At 49.0% G+C, this 22,603-nt stretch overlaps 2 protein-coding genes across 2 annotated transcripts in view; both read right to left on the reverse strand.

Annotated features, from left to right (window-relative positions):
* Positions 1-11,048, reverse strand: part of CACNG1 (calcium voltage-gated channel auxiliary subunit gamma 1) — a 30,095-nt gene extending 19,047 nt beyond the window's left edge. Inside the window, exon 1 of the mRNA XM_040437444.1 lies at positions 10,726-11,048. Within this exon, the coding sequence (XP_040293378.1) occupies positions 10,726-10,966 (241 nt within the window). The 5' untranslated portion in view covers positions 10,967-11,048. The remainder of the gene's footprint in view (positions 1-10,725) is intronic.
* An 8,425-nt stretch (positions 11,049-19,473) lies between these two features.
* Positions 19,474-22,603, reverse strand: part of CACNG4 (calcium voltage-gated channel auxiliary subunit gamma 4) — a 37,447-nt gene continuing 34,317 nt past the window's right edge. Inside the window, exons 3-4 of the mRNA XM_040437443.1 lie at positions 20,575-20,715; positions 19,474-20,009 (exon numbers count right to left, since the gene is read on the reverse strand). Coding sequence (XP_040293377.1) covers positions 19,474-20,009; positions 20,575-20,715 — 677 coding nt within the window. The remainder of the gene's footprint in view (positions 20,010-20,574; positions 20,716-22,603) is intronic.

Below are 22,603 nucleotides of genomic sequence, written 5' to 3' on the forward strand. Positions count from 1 at the left end.
ACTTGGCGCTGCTTCCACGGTAAGCTACAGGGAGTGCAGAATTATTAGGCAAGTTGTATTTTTGAGGATTAATTTTATTATTGAACAACAACCATGTTCTCAATGAACCCAAAAAACTCATTAATATCAAAGCTGAATATTTTTGGAAGTAGTTTTTAGTTTGTTTTTAGTTTTAGCTATTTTAGGGGGATATCTGTGTGTGCAGGTGACTATTACTGTGTATAATTATTAGGCAACTTAACAAAAAACAAATATATACCCATTTCAATTATTTATTTTTACCAGTGAAACCAATATAACATCTCAACATTCACAAATATACATTTCTGACATTCAAAAACAAAACAAAAACAAATCAGTGACCAATATAGCCACCTTTCTTTGCAAGGACACTCAAAAGCCTGCCATCCATGGATTCTGTCAGTGTTTTGATCTGTTCACCATCAACATTGCGTGCAGCAGCAACCACAGCCTCCCAGACACTGTTCAGAGAGGTGTACTGTTTTCCCTCCTTGTAAATCTCACATTTGATGATGGACCACAGGTTCTCAATGGGGTTCAGATGAGGTGAACAAGGAGGCCATGTCATTAGATTTTCTTCTTTTATACCCTTTCTTGCCAGCCACGCTGTGGAGTACTTGGACGCGTGTGATGGAGCATTGTCCTGCATGAAAATTATGTTTTTCTTGAAGGATGCAGACTTCTTCCTGTACCACTGCTTGAAGAAGGTGTCTTCCAGAAACTGTCAGTAGGACTGGGAGTTGAGCTTGACTCCATCCTCAACCCGAAAAGGCCCCACAAGCTCATCTTTGATGATATTAGCCCAAACCAGTACTCCACCTCCACCTTGCTGGCGTCTGAGTCGGACTGGAGCTCTCTGCCCTTTACCAATCCAGCCACGGGCCCATCCATCTGGCCCATCAAGACTCACTCTCATTTCATCAGTCCATAAAACCTTAGAAAAATCAGTCTTGAGATATTTCTTGGCCCAGTCTTGACGTTTCAGCTTGTGTGTCTTGTTCAGTGGTGGTCGTCTTTCAGCCTTTCTTACCTTGGCCATATCTCTGAGTATTGCACACCTTGTGCTTTTGGGCACTCCAGTCATGTTGTAGCTCTGAAATATGGCCAAACTGGTGGCAAGTGGCATCTTGGCAGCTGCACGCTTGACTTTTCTCAGTTCATGGGCAGTTATTTTGCGCCTTGGTTTTTCCACACGCTTCTTGCGACCCTGTTGACTATTTTGAATGAAACTCTTGATTGTTCGATGATCACGCTTCAGAAGCTTTGCAATTTTAAGAGTGCTGCATCCCTCTGCAAGATATCTCACTATTTTTGACTTTTCTGAGCCTGTCAAGTCCTTCTTTTGACCCATTTTGCCAAAGGAAAGGAAGTTGCCTAATAATTCTGCACACCTGATATAGGGTGTTGATGTCATTAGACCACACCCCTTCTCATTACAGAGATGCACATCACCTAATATGCTTAATTGGTAGTAGGCTTTCGAGCCTATACAGCTTGGAGTAAGACAACATGCATAAAGAGGATGATGTGGTCAAAATACTCATTTGCCTAATAATTCTGCACGCAGTGTATATGTAAGAGACAATGTGAAGTGTAGAAACTCAGAGGAAAGGGGTTGTCCGCGGGAGGAGTGTGGTAACCTGCTGGAAACCATGGACCACTTCTTACTTCATTGTCTCTTTAATATAGAGGTATACAAAAGGCTTATTCTATTATAAATTATATACATATATATATATATATATATATATATATATATATATATCAAAATTATATAAAAAATAAAATAAAAAGGGTGTTTTTGTTTGTTGCAAACTGACTGACCCCAGTCCGACAGGGGAAAGACTAGGACTTCTCAAAGCTCTGGGTTTATCCCCTTTGAACTTTGGGGGTTATCAGTTTGCATATTTGCTGTGGACTGGTGGTGGGTTAGTTAGATTTAGTTCTATAAGTTGTATATCATTTATGGGAGAGGCTTAAAGGCAACAGACGAGGAGAAGCGCTTACCCCTGACCTAAGCTGGCTGTGTTGTGCCGGGAGCCAGGAGCGAGGGTAAGCCTAGCAGTGGGCAAAAAAGGAACGAGGAGAGCTGAGCAGTGTCAAAACGTTTAATTTCTCTCAGAGCACGAGTTTACAGAAAGCCTGGGAAATCTCGACATTCGGATTTGGAATGTACCTTGTGAAACAAGACGAACGCCAGCGACCCATGCTTTTGATCACGTGTGCCGGGACCCCATTTTTTGAAGCTGCGGACGCAGCCCCAATCTGGAACGAATGCCCAGTGATGACCAGCGGGTTGTAGCCGAGACCTGCAGCCAGCGTCCTGATGTGGGATATGAACTGGACTGAAGACAGGAAATTCCCATGGAAAGGCAACGGCGGGCCCTCTAGGGGGGTATTTTGCAGCAGTGCTAGCGATTGTCTGAGGACCATGACCGGACACCAATCGTTGGAAGTTTGGAAAAATCCGACCTCAGTGGGAGGCCCATGTTAATTGGACTTAGTGGATGGTAGCCGGAGGACAAATGGTCATGGACCCAGGACAATTGCCGCACCTGCAAGCCCTAAAGTTTGGAGGAGGTGCTGGTGAACTCGCCTTGCCTAAGGAACCCCTAAAACCCGAGGTACCTAGCCGCCTTAATGACCAAGCTAGGAGAGTGCCCAAAAGGATGTCCATCCAGTGCGGACGAAAATCTCCTGAACATCTTGCCGGAGACAGGCTGTCTTCGGGCAGTAGGGGCATCCCCGCTCTTCTGGATTCCCACAAGAGCCGCCTTAATCGCTTGAACTGAAAAAATGGAACCTCCGTTTGGACTACGAAGCCTGGAGCAGGGCTGGATCCCAGCTAAGTACAGACGAATTGTGTTGTACGACAGCCTGAGGTCGCGATGACAGTGGGCTATGAACGCCAGGGTGTAGGAGATATCGTCCAAGCAACCCAGCGGGTGAGACCTGGAAAAAACTTCATAAACCTTAAAACCAGCTCGGAAATTCCTGGCGGTGTTGGAGGAGAGGGAATGTTGTACCAGGTTCCTGGCGTGAGAAAGGAGGGACTCTAATCCGGCACCAGGGGATGGAAGACCGCAAGGACCTATCCTGGATGGGATTGACAGAGCTAGGGCACCAGTCCGAGGAGTGGAAAATGGACTGGCCCACTGAACACGACGGGGCCCTACTACCCGCAAAGTGGCGGCAAAAAGCTCCATATCACTGTTGGCCCAGTTGGTGACAAACTGGAAATGAACCAGGGCAGCAGCAGCCTCAGCCGAGAAGGAGCGGTGGTAATCATAAAATGACGAGCCACCATACTTGTGCCCCAGGTCGGTGACAAGGTAGAGGTACGAGTCTAGTTCCTCTCTCCTTCTAGGCTGGGCTGAGCACACAATGTCCCTAAACAGGCTGAATGCCAACACAAATTCCGGGATGGTGAGCTTCCTGTTAAGCCTTGCGTCCTTGGCCTTCAGAACGAGGGAGACGTCACCACAGTTACTGACCCTGTTCTCAGGGAGATCTCGTGAGGCGATAAGGATGGAAGCCAAGTTCACATCCTTCCCAGCCAGGATGTCTTTGATGCCGTCCAGGATGGAATGGCCCGGGGCCACCTGGGGAGTGAAAATGGTAATACCTCGGGAGGCCCCCTGAGGAACGCCGGACCCTGCCGGAGGGTGTGACGCCAGGAGGGGGGGGGGGGGGGGGGGGGCGGGGCCCGAGATTCCAGAACCGACACCCTGGACTGAGCATCTGCCACTGCACAGACCAAGGAGTCAATAGTGGCTTGTAAATGTGACAGCGACTGCTGAATGGACGTGGTCCCTGGCTGGATACCTGACGGGCCCGGGGTGGTCATCAACAGTTTATATAGTTCTGCTCAGCGAGCAGAGGCCGGGTGAGGGATGCCTCTCCTATTAAGTTCTGCGGTGAGTCTGGGAATCGTCCAGCTTCTCATGGACACAGTGTCAGACTGGCCCGAGACGGACGTTCCAGGGAGTGACATGGTGTCCTCCGTATCTGAAGCATGCGACATGCTTAACCTGAGGTTGACGGATGATACCTGTGCCGATGTCTTGGGTCACCTGACCTCGGCCCGATGTCGGATAAATGAGACAGGCAAGAAAACGTTCCTGGGAGACAAATCCATAAGAGTCGAAAGGGGGACTAGCTGGGGAGGATGACAGGCCTGGGCGATCCAGGAGACAGAGGTAGGTGCGAGCCTGGGCGATCCAGGAGGCAGAGGTAGGTGCGAGCCTGGGCGATCCAGGAGGCAGAGGTAGGTGTGAGCCTGGGCGATCCAGGAGACAGAGGCAGGTATGAGCCTGGGCGATCCAGGAGACAGAGATAGGTATGAGCCTGGGCGATCCAGGAGACAGAGATAGGTGTGGTCCTGGGCGATCCAGGAGACAGAGATAGGTGTGGGCCTGGGCGATCCAGGAGACAGAGAGGTGTGGGCCTGGGCGATCCAGGAGCATAAGATAGGTGTGGGCCTGGGCGATCCAGGAGACAGAGGCAGGTGTGAGCCTGGGTGATCCAGGAGACAGAGATAGGTGTGAGCCTGGGCGATCCAGGAGACAGAGGCAGGTATGAGCCTGGGCGATCCAGGAGACAGAGGCAGGTATGAGCCTGGGCGATCCAGGAGACAGAGGCAGGTATGAGCCTGGGCGAACCAGGAGACAGAGGCAGGTATGAGCCTGGGCGATCCAGGAGACAGAGATAGGTGTGGGCCTGGGCGATCCAGGAGACAGAGGCAGGTATGAGCCTGGGCGAACCAGGAGACAGAGGCAGGTATGAGCCTGGGCGATCCAGGAGACAGAGATAGGTGTGAGCCTGGGCGATCCAGGAGACAGAGGCAGGTATGAGCCTGGGCGAACCAGGAGACAGAGGCAGGTATGAGCCTGGGCGATCCAGGAGACAGAGGCAGGTATGAGCCTGGGCGATCCAGGAGACAGAGGCAGGTATGAGCCTGGGCGATCCAGGAGACAGAGATAGGTGTGGGCCTGGGCGATCCAGGAGACAGAGATAGGTGTGAGCCTGGGCGATCCAGGAGACAGAGGCAGGTGTGAGCCTGGGTGATCCAGGAGACAGAGATAGGTGTGAGCCTGGGCGATCCAGGAGACAGAGATAGGTGTGAGCCTGGGAGATCCAGGAGACAGAGATAGGTGTGAGCCTGGGCGAACCAGGAGACACAGGCAGGTGTGAGCCTGGGCGATCCAGGAGACACAGGCAGGTATGAGCCTGGGCGATCCAGGAGACAGAGGCAGGTATGAGCCCGGGCTATCCAGGAGACAGAGATAGGTGTGAGCCTGGGCGATCCAGGAGACAGAGATAGGTGTGAGCCTGGGCGATCCAGGAGACAGAGGCAGGTGTGAGCCTGGGCGATCCAGGAGACAGAGGTAGGTGTGAGCCTGGGCGATCCAGGAGACAGAGGCAGGTATGAGCCTGGGCGATCCAGGAGACAGAGATAGGTATGAGCCTGGGCGATCCAGGAGACAGAGATAGGTGTGGGCCTGGGCGATCCAGGAGACAGAGATAGGTGTGGGCCTGGGCGATCCAGGAGACAGAGAGGTGTGGGCCTGGGCGATCCAGGAGCAAGAGATAGGTGTGGGCCTGGGCGATCCAGGAGACAGAGGCAGGTGTGAGCCTGGGTGATCCAGGAGACAGAGATAGGTGTGAGCCTGGGCGATCCAGGAGACAGAGGCAGGTATGAGCCTGGGCGATCCAGGAGACAGAGGCAGGTATGAGCCTGGGCGATCCAGGAGACAGAGGCAGGTATGAGCCTGGGCGATCCAGGAGACAGAGGCAGGTATGAGCCTGGGCGATCCAGGAGACAGAGATAGGTGTGGGCCTGGGCGATCCAGGAGACAGAGATAGGTGTGAGCCTGGGCGATCCAGGAGACAGAGGCAGGTGTGGGCCTGGGCGAACCAGGAGACAGAGATAGGTGTGAGCCTGGGCGATCCAGGAGACAGAGATAGGTGTGAGCCTGGGCGATCCAGGAGACAGAGGCAGGTGTGAGCCTGGGCGATCCAGGAGACAGAGATAGGTGTGAGCCTGGGAGATCCAGGAGACAGAGATAGGTGTGAGCCTGGGCGAACCAGGAGACACAGGCAGGTGTAAGCCTGGGCGATCCAGGAGACACAGGCAGGTATGAGCCTGGGCGATCCAGGAGACAGAGGCAGGTATGAGCCCGGGCGATCCAGGAGACAGAGATAGGTGTGAGCCTGGGCGATCCAGGAGACAGAGATAGGTGTGAGCCTGGGAGATCCAGGAGACAGAGGCAGGTATGAGCCCGGGGGATCCAGGAGACAGAGATAGGTGTGAGCCTGGGCGATCCAGGAGACACAGGCAGGTATGAGCCTGGGCGATCCAGGAGACAGAGGCAGGTATGAGCCCGGGCGATCCAGGAGACAGAGATAGGTGTGGGCCTGGGCGATCCAGGAGACAGAGATAGGTGTGGGCCTGGGCGAACCAGCGGAAAACAGGAAACAGCATACAATGTAAAAGCACATACATATATCACATGGCCGTGCCGCCATTACGGGTCGTACAGATAATTGCGTCCTTAATCAGTGAAAGGTGACTGCGCCTGGGGCGAGGTAAGGTCTTAATCTACGTCTGAGTAGACCCCCGACTGTCTTCACCTCAGAACCGTAAATAGTGTGCTCCCGCGTGCCTAATGAGGAACATGGGAGTCCCCCCACCTAACACCCCTACGAGCGGAGACAGAGAACATTTTAATTTTTATTTTTTTATCATATACATAACAATGCATGGCCCGGCCGAGTGTGCACTCCATAACTGTCTGGTTGCCTGGCAGTACCACTAGTTTCCACAACACCCGCGAATTATGTATGGGCCATTTACCGTGCATAAATAGTTCCTGCTCAGGGGCTGGACCCCCTACCTACACCAGATGTGAGGTAGTGGGTTATCTGACGTGCGTTCCACGCTGGAACGCACGCCAGCCTACCCCCAGGAGCAGGGAGAGATGTGAGTATGACTGGGGGTAATGGTAGCTGTGACATGAGTGGTGGGTACCGTGGTAGTTGGTGCGTGATGGTTGGGGGTGAACTGAGGGAGGAGCCGTAAGTGGGTAGGGGGGACCGGGTCTGAGAGCAGATATCGGCGTGCGTTCCACGCTGGAACGCACACGCCGAACCCGAGACCGGAAGCCTGGATACATGGGGCCCGGACTGGAGGGCTCCTGTGAGGGGGGATAGCTTGCGGGGACAGTGCTTACCTGTCCTGAAGCCGCCTGACCGTGGAGAGAGCGCCGGGCCTAAAATGATCTCCGGCGTGCGCTCCACGCTGGAACGCACGCCGATTTCGTGACCGGAAGCTGGAGCCTGCGCCGCTGCTCGGGGAGCCCAGTGAAGGAAACAAGTGCCTGCATCCGCTACCTTCCTAGGGGAGAAACCTGCGACGTACAAGGAGGCTTGTGGTACCAGCGGGCGACTTCTTATCCAAGATGTGACCAGAAGCGCCCTGAGGAGCTGGGGGCCGGCGCTTATGAAGGTCAGACGCCCCTCCCACAAATTCAGGCTGACTTTTCAGCCTTCCAACTTGTATATAGTTTGTGTATATAGTTTGTATACAGTTTGTGTATATTGTGTATATATTTTATTTTATGGATTTTATGTATACGTGTAAGATGCAAATATGTAAATATGTATAGTATGGGGTTACGAAAGTGTTTTAAGTGTGAATAGTATTGTAGGTTCTAGTGGGGTGGTGGACTGGTCGGGGTGGGTTTAGTCATGTGTTTTGTTTCTGTGTATAGATATTGTTATGGCCTTTTGTTATTTATTTACAAATTAAAAGAGTCCATATATACAGAAGTGGTACTGTGCAGAGTCCATATATACAGAAGTGGTACTGTGCAGAGTCCATACAGTGGGGGAAATAATTATTTGACCCCTCGCTGATTTTGTAAGTTTGTCCAATGACAAAGAAATGAAAAGTCTCAGAACAGTATCATTTCAATGGTAGGTTTATTGTAACAGTGGCAGATAGCACATCAAAAGGAAAATCGAAAAAATAACTTTAAATAAAAGATAGCAACTGATTTGCATTTCATTGAGTGAAATAAGTATTTGAACCCCTACCAACCATTAAGAGTTCTGGCTCCCACAGAGTGGTTAGACACTTCTACTCAATTAGTCACCCTCATTAAGGACACCTGTCTTAACTAGTCACCTGTATAAAAGACACCTGTCCACAGAATCAATCAATCAAGCAGACTCCAAACTCTCCAACATGGGAAAGACCAAAGAGCTGTCCAAGGATGTCAGAGACAAAATTGTAGACCTGCACAAGGCTGGAATGGGCTACAAAACCATTAGCAAGAAGCTGGGAGAGAAGGTGACAACTGTTGGTGCGATTGTTCGAAAATGGAAGGAGCACAAAATGACCATCAATCGACCTCGCTCTGGGGCTCCACGCAAGATCTCACCTCGTGGGGTGTCAATGGTTCTGAGAAAGGTGAAAAAGCATCCTAGAACTACACGGGAGGAGTTAGTTAATGACCTCAAATTAGCAGGGACCACAGTCACCAAGAAAACCATTGGAAACACATTACACCGCAATGGATTAAAATCCTGCAGGGCTCGCAAGGTCCCCCTGCTCAGGAAGGCACATGTGCAGGCCCGTCTGAAGTTTGCCAATGGACACCTGAATGATTCAGAGAGTGACTGGGAGAAGGTGCTGTGGTCTGATGAGACCAAAATAGAGCTCTTTGGCATTAACTCAACTCGCTGTGTTTGGAGGAAGAAAAATGCTGCCTATGACCCCCAAAACACCGTCCCCACCGTCAAGCATGGGGGTGGAAACATTTTGCTTTGGGGGTGTTTTTCTGCTAAGGGCACAGGACAACTTATTCGCATAAACGGGAAAATGGACGGAGCCATGTATCGTGAAATCCTGAGCGACAACCTCCTTCCCTCTGCCAGGAAACTGAAAATGGGTCGTGGATGGGTGTTCCAGCACGACAATGACCCAAAACATACAGCAAAGGCAACAAAGGAGTGGCTCAAGAAGAAGCACATTAAGGTCATGGAGTGGCCTAGTCAGTCTCCGGACCTTAATCCAATCGAAAACCTATTGAGGGAGCTCAAGCTCAGAGTTGCACAGAGACAGCCTCGAAACCTTAGGGATTTAGAGATGATCTGCAAAGAGGAGTGGACCAACATTCCTCCTAAAATGTGCGCAAACTTGGTCATCAATTACAAGAAACGTTTGACCTCTGTGCTTGCAAACAAGGGTTTTTCCACCAAGTATTAAGTCTTTTTTTGTTAGAGGGTTCAAATACTTATTTCACTCAATGAAATGCAAATCAGTTGCTATCTTTTATTTAAAGTTATTTTTTCGATTTTCCTTTCGATGTGCTATCTGCCACTGTTACAATAAACCTACCATTGAAATGATACTGTTCTGAGACTTTTCATTTCTTTGTCATTGGACAAACTTACAAAATCAGTGAGGGGTCAAATAATTATTTCCCCCACTGTATATACAGAAGTGGTACTGTGCAGAGTCCATATATACAGTAGTGGTACTGTGCCCTCTTTTACCCTTCCCCTGTGGTTTCGCTTGTTGCGTCCTGTCTGTAGCTTGTAGTTTGTCAGTCGCCCGTACAGCTGGGGGTATGCTCACCTTCCCCGGGGTCCCCGGGCACCTGCAGTCCTGGCTCTCGGGGATGTGATTGGCATTTCGGGCATGTTTTTGGCTGCTGGTCATGAGGAATGAGTCGCCTCAGCAGCTGCTCCGGGATCACATTCTCGGAGATGTTCCCAAATTGTTTTTGGTATCTTTACTGTTATTGAGAAGTTGCGCAATTCCTGCCCGCGAAGTCACATGACGCAATAATGCCCGTTAATCATCATGTGAAATAGTCCCAGGAAGTTATCACCCCATCATCTCCTTAAAGGGCTTTCATTAAAACTTCATTATTGTAATGTTTCTACTGCTCGCCATTTTCAATATCTCTGCTTGCTGTCGGTTACTGGACACATTCTTTTTTATATGCAGAAGCAGAGAACTCTATCTTAACCCAATCCTACTGTCTAAGCTGATTGAGTCTCCTCTGTGGACTCCAGCTGGATACATATCACCTGCGCTGGTACATTGTAGCAAATGATCAGGATAGGAGAGCGATTTAGGGCAGCCGTGAATCACTGAAATTGGATACAATTGTAACAAACCCCCTGCCGTGATTAATTCCTGTGCAATGACAGCAAGCAGAGATCCTGAAAATGGTGAGTAGCTGAAACCGTCAGTCAACAACATGGAGACTTTAATTACATGAAACCCTGAGTGATATGCAGAGAATGTTGGCGCCACTTATCTCCGCAGGGACAATCGCGCACGGTGGATTTTACGGTGCCCCCTCCTAGTGAGTGAATACACATCAGTGACTATCACTCCCATCATCTCTCTACAGGTTAGAACCTCCTCTTGGCCATGAAGAACATGAAGTCAGAGCAGTTATTCGTGGCGACCAATCAGATTGTAGATCAGACTACACAGTGAGACAATGTATCAAGTGTTGCCATGGAGACCGGTTTAAATGTTGCCACTCTTATCCTCAGATGCCCACGTGGCCTGAATTGCGCCACTTTTAGATTTCCTGAGGAACGTGTTGGTGACGCGAGCATCCGGTGCCAGAAATCTATGACTGTGTGTCCACCCCTCATCACCCTGGTACCATCACTTACCTCCGGGCAGGCTGAGGGGGCCGCACGGTTTGCTGATCACGTCGTTCCCTTCCACGAATATCTTCTTAGTACATAACCGCCACAAGCCGAAGTGCGCCACCTCGCACGGCTCATCATAATTGTCCACTTTGGGGCTCATGACGGCCCAGTGGTCGCTCATCACGGCGACCAACATCAGGGACACCCCAATCAGGATGATGGAGAAGGTGATCCTGATCTTCAGGGCTTTCAGTTCCATCATGGTGGTAGCCAGGGGTCTTGTGCGGGGTCTTCTGAGTTTGTCCTGTCGCCTTCTCAGCTCTGCTATCTCTGAGGCTGCCGCTGAGATTGGAGAAGGGGCTGGGCCGGGCCCCGCAGCTGTTGGGATCTGTCAGTGCAGCAGAGGATGCTGGGAGGTGCTATTAATGCAGGAGCCTTTGGTTTTGTTAAGTTGCTGCTGTAAACAATTACATTATCGTCCCCACCACCGCACCGCCGCCCCTACGGCCCCCACCTTCGTCCCCACCACCCAACCGCCCCACCGCCGTCCCCACCACCCAACCGCCGCACCGCCGCCCCCACCGCCGCCGAGGATTGTTTGAGTTTTGATTTTTTTTTTTTTTAAAAGAAGAGGAAAACAAAAAGGGGGAAAAAAGTTGTAACATTTGTACATTATTTTTGGTCCATTCTTAATGGCCCAAAAATTGCCACATGCAGAACGTCAGCAGGAATCCCATCATCCGCTGCAAGCGAAGTCTGAGACCAGCGATGAGGGAATTCATGTCCCTTTTGGGTGATTTTAAGAAAATAATTAACTTGGAGCTGGGCATCATATTGAAGCCTATGGGTTTTGGGATATAGGAGTCTATGGGTGATGGATTGAGATATAGGAGTCTATGGGAGATGGATTAGGATATAGGAGTGTATGGATGATGGATTGGGATAGAGGAGTCTATGGATGATGGATTGGGATAGAGGAGTCTATGGATGATGGATTAGGATATAGGAGTCTATGGATGATGGATTGGGATAGAGGAGTCTATGGATGATGGATTGGGATAGAGGAGTCTATGGATGATGGATTGGGATAGAGGAGTCTATGGATGATGGATTGGGATAGAGGAGTCTATGGATGATGGATTGGGATAGAGGAGTCTATGGATGATGGATTGGGATATAGGAGTCTATGGATGATGGATTGGGATATAGGAGTCTATGGATGATGGATTAGGATATAGGAGTGTATGGATGATGGATTGGGATAGAGGAGTCTATGGATGATGGATTGGGATAGAGGAGTCTATGGATGATGGATTAGGATATAGGAGTGTATGGATGATGGATTGGGATATAGAAGTCTATGGATGATGGATTGGGAGTCTATGGATGATTGATTGGGATATAGGAATGTATGGATGATGGGTTGGGATATAGGAGTGTATGGGTGATGGATATGGATATAGGAGTGTATGGGTGATGAATTGGGATAGAGGAGTCTATGGATGATGGATTAGGATATAGGAGTGCATGGATGATGGATTAGGATAGAGGAGTCTATGGATGATGGATTGGGATATAGGAGTGTATGGATGATGGATTGGGATAGAGGAGTCTATGGATGATGGATTGGGATATAGGAATGTATGTATGATGGGTTGGGATATAGGAGTGTATGGGTGATGGATATGGATATAGGAGTGTATGGGTGATGAATTGGGATAGAGGAGTCTATGGATGATGGATTGAGATATAGGAGTGTACGGTTGTTGGATTGGGATAGAGGAGTCTATGGATTGGGATATAGGAGTCTATAGATGATGGATATGGATATAGGAGTCTATGGGTGATGGATTGGGATATCGTAGCCTATGGATGATGGATTGGGATATAGGATTTTATGGATGACGAATTGGGATAGAAGAGTCTATGGATTGGGATATAGGAGTCTATAGATGATAGATATGGATATAGGAGTTTATGGGTGATGGATTGGGATATCAGAGTCTATGGGTGATAGATATGATATAGGAGTGTATGGGTGATGAATTAGGATAGGGGATTCTATGGATTATGGATTGGGAAATAAGAGTCTATGGATGATGCATTGGGATATAGGAGTCTATGGATGATGGATTTGGATATAGGAGTCTATAGATGATGTATATGGATATAGAAGTCTATGGGTGATGGATATGGATATAGGAGTGTATGGTGATGAATTGGGATAGAGGAGTCTATGGATGATGGATTGAGATATAGGAGTGTATGGGAGATGGATTGGGATAGAGGAGTCTATGGATTATGGATTGGGATATAGGAGTCTATAGATGATGGATATAGGAGTCTATGGGTGATGGATTGGGATATCGTAGCCTATGGATGATGGATTGGGATATAGGATTTTAAGGATGATGAATTGAGATAGAGGAGTCTATGGATTATGGATTGGGATATAGGAGTCTATAGATGATAGATATGGATATAGGAGGATATGGGTGATGGATTGGGATAGAGGAGTCTATGGGATATAGATATGGATATAGGAGTGTATGGGTGATGTATTGGGCTATAGGAGTGTATGGATGATGTATTGGATGATGGGAGTTTATGGATGATGGATTGGGATATAGGAGTCTATGGGTGATGGATTGGGATATGAGTCTATGGATGATGAATTGGGATATAGGAGTGTATGGGTGATGTATTGGGTTATAGGAGTGTATGGGTGATGGGTTGTGATATAGGAGTGTATGGGTGATGGATTGGGATATAGGAGTCTATGGATGATGGGTGATGTGTTCGGTTATAATAGTCTCTGGGTGATCTATTGGGTTATTTTAGATCATGATGAGTGCTGGGCTCATATATTTTATTATTGGGTCATTGAGGTATATAAAGAGCCTTGTGCCCTTATAATGGGTATTGGGGTGTATGATGAGTGGTGGGCTCCTATGTTGGGTTTTGGGGTGTATGATGAGTGGTGGGCTCCTATATTGGTTCATGAGGTGTATGATGAGTGATGGGCTCCTGTATTGGTTTTGAGGCATATGATGAGTGGTGGGCTCTTATATTGGGATGCGTGATGAGTGGTGGGATTGTATATTGGGTCATGGAGGTGTATAATGAATGGTGGGCTCTTATATTGGGTCATTGAGGTGTATGATGAGTGGTGGGCTCCTATATTGGGTCATGGAGATGTATGATGACTGGTGGGCTCCGGTGTTGGGTCATGGAGGTGTATGATGAGTGGTGGGCTCCTGTGTTGGGTCATGTAGGTCTATGATCAGTGGTGTGCTCCTATGTTGGGTCATGGAGGTGTATGATGAGTAGTCAGCTCCTATGTTGGGTCATGGAGGTGTATGATGAGTGGTGGGCTCCTGTATTGGATCATGGGGGTGTATGAAGAGTGGTCGGCTCCTGTGTTGGGTCATGGAGGTGTATGATGAGTGGTCAGCTCCTATGTTGGGTCATGGAGGTGTATGATGAGTGGTGGGCTCCTATATTCAGTCATGGAGATATATGATGACTGGCGGGCTCCTGGAGGTCTTTGATCAGTGTTGTGCTCCTATGTTGGGTCATGGCGGTGTATGATGAGTGGTGTGCTCCTGTGTTGGGTCATGGAGGTGTATGAAGAGTGGTGGGCTCCTGTGTTGGGTCATGGAGGTGTATGATGAGTGGTGGGCTCCTGTGTTGGGTCATGGAGGTGTATGAAGAGTGGTGTGCTCCTGTGTTGGGTCATGGAGGTGTATGATGAGTGTTGGACTTCTGTGATGGGTCATGGAGGTGTATGAAGAGTGGTGGGCTCCTGTGTTGGATCATGGTGGTGTATGATGAGTGGTGGGCTCCTTTTTTGGGTCATGGAGGTGTATTATCAGTGGTGGGCTCCTGTGTTGGGTCATAGAGGTGTATGAAGAGTGGTGGGCTCCTATATTAGGTCAGGGAGGTGTATGAAGAGTGGTGGGCTCCTATGTTGGGTCATGGAGGTGTATGATCAGTGGTGGGCTCCTGTGTTGGGTCATAGAGGTGTATGAAGAGTGGTGGGCTCCTATATTAGGTCATGGAGGTGTATGAAGAGTGGTGGACTCCTGTGTTGGGTCATGGAGGTGTATGATCAGAGGTGGGGTACTATATTTTGTCATGGGGATGTGAGGTAAGTAATGGACACTGGTGTGACAGCTGTTTTCTTTGGGGTGGGGCTTAGTCTTTCTCCAGACCCTGCAGCTGTTATGTGACCAGCTGTGTCCTTCTTGTCTTGTTTCTGAGCTGCTGGTTCAGGAATCCTTGTTGTCTGAAGTCCTAGAAGCTTGAAGAAGCCAAGTTTTTGGTTCCACTGAGATAGTGGCCCCAGAATGAAGAGCTCGTCTGCACTGAGCGTTCTAGAGCGTTCACGTATGACCATGTGTGGAATAATATGTCCCCCCCCCCCTTCCCCTACATCCTTCTTGTAGATGTGGATCTATGAATCATCGGATCGCTGTGGGCAGATATCTTGGGTTACCGGGTATAAAATGTCACCGCACCCACATAGCTGGAGTTACACAGTGACACCCCTGCCAGTCCAGCCATAGCCCTGCCCCCACCCTGCGCCTCCTGGACACACCCTGACCCGGGTCAGAATTATACGGGAGAGATCAGGGAGGCTGTTATATTACAGGATATAATGTCCTGCCTGCTATGGGTCCTCTCTGAGAAGCAAACTTTATTAGAAGTGTGTATTAGGAGGTTCTGCAGCAGCTGAGGTGTGTATTAGGAGGTTCTGCAGCAGATAAGGTGTGTATTGGGAGGTTCTGCAGCGGATGATGTGTGTATTAGGAGGTTCTGCAGTAGCTGAGGTGTGTATTAGGAGGTTCTGCAGCAGCTGAGGTGTGTATTAGGAGGTTCTGCAGCAGCTGAGGTGTGTATTACGAGGTTCTGCAGCGGATGAGGGGTGTATTAGGAGGTTCTGCAGCAGGTAAGGTGTGTATTAGGAGGTTCTGCAGCAGCTGAGGGGTGTATTAGGAGGTTCTGCAGCAGCTGAGGTGTGTATTAGGAGGTTCTACAGCAGCTGAGGTGTGTATTAGGAGGTTCTGCAGCAGCTGAGCTGTGTATTAGTAGGTTCTGCAGCAGCTGATTTGTGTATTAGGAGGTTCTGCAGCAGCTGAGGTGTGTATTAGGAGGTTCTGCAGCGGCTGATTTGTTTATTAGGAGGTTCTGCAGCGGCTGAGGTGTATTAGGAGGTTCTGCAGCAGCTGAGGTGTGTATTAGGAGGTTCTGCAGCAGCTGAGGGGTGTATTAGGAAGTTCTGCAGCAGCTGAGGTGTGTATTAGGAGGTTCTGCAGTAGCTGAGGTGTGTATTAGGAGGTTCTGCAGTAGCTGAGGTGTGTATTAGGAGGTTCTGCAGTGGCTGAGGTGTGTATTAGGAGGTTCTGCAGCAGATAAGGTGTGTATTAGGAGGTTCTGCAGCAGCTGAGGTGTGTATTAGGAGGTTCTGCAGCAGCTGAGGTGTGTATTATGAGGTTCTGCAGCAGCTGAGGAGTGTATTAGGAGGTTCTGCAGCAGCTGATTTGTGTATTAGGAGGTTCTGCAGCGGCTGAGGTGTTTATTAGGAAGTTCTGCAGCAGCTGAGGTGTGTATTAGGAGGTTCTGCAGCAGCTGAGGAGTGTATTAGGAGGTTCTGCAGCAGCTGAGGTGTGAATTAGGAAGTTCTGCAGCAGCTGAGGTGTGTATTAGGAGGTTCTGCAGCAGCTGATTTGTATATTAGGAGGTTCTGCAGCAGCTGAGGGGTGTATTAGGAGGTTCTGCAGCAGCTGAGGTGTGTATTAGGAGGTTCTGCAGCAGCTGAGGTGTGTATTAGGAGGTTCTGCAGCAGCTGAGGGGTGTATTATGAGGTTCTGCAGCAGCAGCTGTCCTGGGTGGTTCCACAGTCTTGCTCTCCTCCTCGGAGTGTAATCTGATCATCTCAGCAGACAGTATCACACAGGATAGGATTAGATACACAGCTCAGGATTAGATACACAGCTCAGCAGACAGTATCGCACAGGATAGGATTAGATACACAGCTCAGCAGACAGTATCACACAGGATAGGATTAGATACACAGCTCAGCAGACTGTATCACACAGGATAGGATTAGATACACAGTTCAGCAGACAGTATCACACAGGATAGGATTAGATACACAGCTCAGCAGACAGTATCACACAGGGTAGGATTAGATACACAGTTCAGCAGACAGTATCACACAGGATAGGATTAGATACACAGCTCAGCAGACAGCATCACACAGGATAGGATTAGATACACAGCTCAGCAGACAGTATCACACAGGATAGGATTAGATACACAGCTCAGCAGACAGTATCACACAGGATAGGATTAGATACACAGCTCAGCAGACAGTATCACACAGGATAGGATTAGATACACAGTAAATGGTATCACACATCACATGTTGGCTTAGATATAGACCTTTACAGATGTCAGTAAGTTTGTGCTCCTCTGTAGATGACATAAATCACTATTCACCGGACACAGTTTTGGGAAATATTCCTTTAAAACGACAACATTTTAGGAAATTCCAGGATCACACGACGTGGACACATATTGCTGTATTAACCCCTTGCTGCCCCCCTCCAGGCAGCCTCATGTCCGGGGTGTGGTGGGGTGGGAGGTTTTCGGGCCTTTGTTACTGTAGGGTATTAATAAGAAGCACTTCTTCTCTGGAGGCATTATGGACCCTCCGCCTGGCCCTCCACCCCGATCCTCAGCACTGGAGGGAAATGTGGCACCAAACCCTAGACCCAAACTATTGTTCTACAGACCCAAAAAAATCACCTTCCATTCCATAACCCTGAGGGCCAAGAGGGTCCCAAAATATTTTTCCTACATCTGTTTCTCAGCAATTTGGGGTTCAGGCCAATGTGGTCTGTTCTTAGCTTCTCGAAGGTTGGACTGAATCACCTCCATGGTGTCAGTTCTGGTCAGTGGGTCAATATGTGATCTGTCTGTAGACAATGACGGTGGGGATGGTTCTTCACTACTTCCCGACTGGAGGATGGGTGGTGTCCTAAGTATCTCTAGAACATCATGGTGGATACTTCTGGGGTCTCACAGTCAGTGTTGTGGTTTCCAGCTCAAACGCAACATAGTTTTTGGAAGTTCACAGTGTAGTTCTACTAAAATTAAGGAGGCAACCGAGGCTACAAAGTGTCGTAAGGGGGGTTCCTGAGTTTTATAAGCGAACCTTCCATGATGCTTAGGATTTTGGAGGACCAAACTCATCATCTTAAAATTTGGGCTCCATCAGTAGTAGAGAAGAGACGTTGGGTGGTTGGTGATGATTACTGAGGACTTCTGATATTGGAAGGTGACAACACTGAGTTATCTTCAAGTTCATACAAGTCTTGGTCCATTGGTCGAGGAATACTGATGTGGGCAAAACCCAAGGCTACCATAGTGTACGCAAGAGCCCTTAACGATGGTGGTTGAAGTGATAAGAAAATAATGACTTTTACAATACAGATGATGATAGTAAGGCATTTTCATCAAGACAAGGTTCTGTCCACAAGAAGAACTTCACATGGATGGGTTTCAGAACTCAGTTACATATTCAAGTCTTGATATGTTTAGTTCCTCCAAGAAGACAACCACAACTCCTTACAGTGTAGACTCATGGTCAAGTTCATACTGTCCTATCATCTGGGAAATGTCATGTAATTTTTTGGCAATTTGTGACTGCTAGAGCCAGGAGGCTGCATGTAAAGCACCATAAAAGTAGTGTGGTTCATCATGCTGGCCAAAAGCATTGATTCTAATGGATGGAATCATGCTTAAAGGTAGGAACACTTTTGCAACAGATCTGCATTCAAAATAAAAAAAGGAGTGGGGTCCTGTTGCATGTATACAGCTTCTATGCAAAGCTATGTATCGCCACTTTTACCACAAACAAACCCCTAAGTCTTGATATTCTGCATTCGGAGGGCAGCAAATGAGAGTAAGACTTGAGGATTCGACTACACAGGGTTAGTTTGTAATCTGTAACCATGGAGACACAAAGCTCTGCACAGGAGCTGTATACACCATACAGATTTTATAATACAATTTTTTTGCAGAGTTGCTAAATTTTTTGACTGGGTCAAAAAAGAATGATTGAAAAAATATTCTCACCTTTTTTGTAGATATTAAACTCTGCAACAGTTTCACCAATAAATAACAGTCACATTGTTATAAACAGTCATATCCTAGAGAAATTAACAGCATGGCCACAGAATCCACTGAGGGGCGTGGCCACATATGGTGCGTGGTTGGTTCCAATCTCTTGCTCTTCTTGAGCCTCACCAGATACTCATCAAATAATGATAGAAAACCTTCAGAACACCTTCACCTCCATCTGACTGGACGCTTTAGTGAGTATTTTTGGGTTTCTTGTTACAAATGGCTTACTTGGCAGAATAATTAAGGGGATCCTGCTCTTGTTTTGGGGGACATAATAGAATTTCCACCCCTTCTTCTTCATCCTGGACCTTCCCTGTCTATAACTGACCTGAAAACCCAAGTTCTTTTACTTATAGTTGTAAGGGAAGGGTAAAACATTACACAGTCCGTCACAGAACAGGTTGGGGTCATCGGTTACCCCATGGCAGTTCCACTTTTTTGTCTGCCATATACAGCAATAATACGGAGCACTGTCTTGCCCAATCTAATCCTTCTGGACTCTTCATGGTTCTCCCACCATGGCTGACCCATCCTCACCTCTCCAGGTTTTATATCCACCACAGCACTAGTCCTTGATCAAACTGGGGTGGTCCTTCGGTTTACCACGCTGATGTGAAGACCTTCCTTCAGCTCTTTTTGGAAACAGTTATGTACTTGCATGAAGTTGGCATCTTGATCCTCGTTAAAACTGGCAGCTGTGGTAATTTTCAGGGGTTCCCTGGACAAGGTATACATGGAAATTTCCCGCATGGGGATGGCACTGGCATATTTGATGGCAGCTGGAGAGATTTCCCGGGATGGAGAAGCCTCTGTTGACCTGGAGCTTGACCTGGAGCGTCTCCTCCGATATCTGTAGCTCGGCATTCTGGCATAAGGGGAGGAGGAGATCTTGATGAAATCTCTCTTGGACTTGAACCTTATCTCCTTGTTCCGTTCTATGTAGATATTTACGGCCAGGACCCCTATAGTCTCCGCCACAATAAAGGACAGTGCCCCAAAATAGAAGGACCAGCCATAGTTGTACTGGTTCTTCTTATCCTCGTCCTTCTTATCACTGGGGTCTCCGGCGTTGCTGGATATGTACACGATTATCCCGATGATGTTGCTGAGACCTATGGGCAGAAAGAAAATGCAGATGAGCTGGAATCACTGATCACAGCTCTGTCTTTATAGAACAGATCTGCAGTTTAAAGCATGAAGGATGGACAGAGCAACAGTCTTAGCTTCTGAACCTGGAGGCAGAGTTTTGAATACCTTAGCCCCCAACAGCCAATGTAGATAATCTGAAGTCACTGTATGGAGCAGAGCTGCAGTATAAAGTATAAGGGGGAGGAAATAGCAACAGCCTAAGCTTCTGATGAGACCAGAGATGAAGTTTAGAGTAGCTGAGGCTCCAGTAGAGAAGGTGGATGGCCTGGAGTCACTGTTCACAGCTTTAACCTGATGTCGTAAGGAGCTGAGTCCTTAGAGATGCAGTTTAAAGCATGGTGTTAATCAGAGCAGAAGTTTGACCTTAACTATAAGACTGGAGCTGGCGTTCAGACTGCCTATGTAGATGAGGCACAGTTGCTGATTTTAATAAGAAATATCTGCAGTGTAAAGCATGGGGGATGAAGAGACTGAACCTGCAGTTTACATTCCATAGTAATGATGGGCACCTGTAATAACTTGACTCACCGGCCGCCACGAAGAGTATGCCAGCGCTGAGGATGATGTTATTCCATCTGTTGTAGATGCGTCCTGCCCCGACGCACAGTCCTCCCAGTAACAGTAAGATGGTGCTGAGGATGGGGAAGACACTGGAGGCGCGGACGATACCTGCAGGGAAACAGCGGCGCCAGTATTACAGGCCAAACTACAACTCCAACCGTCACTTTATATGGGTGGAGGTGGTCAGTGCCGGAACGTTAGTAGTACGTTGTGTCTGTGTGGACCCGTGCAGGATAATTGCTCATCATCTCCTTCCAGATGACTGGGTGACAGGCGCCGGGCAGCACCTATGTCCAGTGATTTGAGGGTTAAGTGGGCTAAGGGAGCAGGAGAAGAGAGTGAAGGTGCGGATGTAGGAAAAGGGGGCTCAGGAGCAGATGTAGGAAAAGGGGGCTCAGGAGCAGAGAGTGACGGTGCGGATGTAGGAAAAGGGGGTTCAGGAGCAGAGAGTGACGGTGCGGATGTAGGAAAAGGGGGTTCAGGAGCAGAGAATGACGGTGCGGATGTAGGAAAAGGGGCTCAGGAGCAGAGAGTGACGGTGCGGATGTAGGAAAAGGGGGCTCAGGAGCAGATGTAGAAAAAGGGGGCTCAAGAGCAGAGAGTGACGGTGCGGATGTAGGAAAAGGGTTCAGGAGCAGAGATTGACGGTGCGGATGTAGGAAAAGGGGCTCAGGAGCAGAGAGTGACGGTGCGGATGTAGGAAAAGGGGGTTCAGGAGCAGAGAGTGACGGTGCAGATGTAGGAAAAGGGGGTTCAGGAGCAGAGATGGACGGTGCGGATGTAGGAAAAGGGGCTCAGGAGCAGAGAGTGACGGTGCGGATGTAGGAAAAGGGGGCTCAGGAGCAGATGTAGAAAAAGGGGGCTCAGGAGCAGAGAGTGACCGTGCGGATGTAGAAAAAGGGGGTTCAGGAGCAGAGAGTGACGGTGTGAATGTAGGAAAAGGGGGCTCAGGAGCAGAGAGTGACGGTGCGTATGTAGAAAAAGGAGGCTCAGGAGCAGAGAGTGACGGTGCGGATGTAGGAAAAGGGGGCTTAGGAGCAGAGAGTGACGGTGCGGATGTAGGAAAAGGGGGCTTAGGAGCAGAGAGTGACGGTGCGGATGTAGGAAAAGGGGGCTCAGGAGCAGAGAGTGACGGTGTGAATGTAGGAAAAGGGGGTTCAGGAGCAGAGAGTGACGGTGCGTATGTAGAAAAAGGAGGCTCAGGAGCAGAGAGTGACGGTGCGGATGTAGGAAAAGGGGCTCAGGAGCAGAGAGTGACCGCGAGGATGTAGAAAAAGGGGGTTCAGGAGCAGAGAGTGACGGTGCGGATGTAGGAAAAGGGGGCTCAGGAGCAGAGAGTGACGGTGCGGATGTAGGAAAAGGGGCTCAGGAGCAGAGAGTGACGGTGTGAATGTAGGAAAAGGGGGTTCAGGAGCAGAGAGTGACGGTGCGTATGTAGAAAAAGGAGGCTCAGGAGCAGAGAGTGACGGTGCGGATGTAGGAAAAGGGGTTCAGGAGCAGATAGTGACGGTGCGGATGTAGGAAAAGGGGGTTCAGGAGCAGAGAGTGACGGTGCAGATGTAGGAAAAGGGGCTCAGGAGCAGAGAGTGACGGTGCGGATGTAGGAAAAGGGGGTTCAGGAGCAGAGAGTGACGGTGCGGATGTAGGAAAAGGGGGTTCAGGGGCAGAGAGTGACGGTGCGGATGTAGAAAAAGGGGGTTCAGGAGCAGAGAGTGACGGTGCAGATTTAGGAAAAGGGGCTCAGGAGCAGAGAGTGACAGTGCGGATGTAGGAAAAGGGGGTTCAGGAGCAGAGAGTGACGCTGCGGATGTAGGAAAAGGGGGCTCAGGAGCAGAGAGTGACGGTGCGGATGTAGGAAAAGGGGGTTCAGGAGCAGAGAGTGACGGTGCGGATGTAGAAAAAGGGGGTTCAGGAGCAGAGAGTGACACTGCGGTTGTAGGAAAAGGGGGCTCAGGAGCAGAGAGTGACGGTGCGGATGTAGGAAAAGGGGGTTCAG

Source organism: Bufo bufo, chromosome 6, assembly GCF_905171765.1.
Source record: "Bufo bufo chromosome 6, aBufBuf1.1, whole genome shotgun sequence".
In the NCBI taxonomy this organism is placed as follows: Eukaryota; Metazoa; Chordata; class Amphibia; order Anura; family Bufonidae; genus Bufo; species Bufo bufo.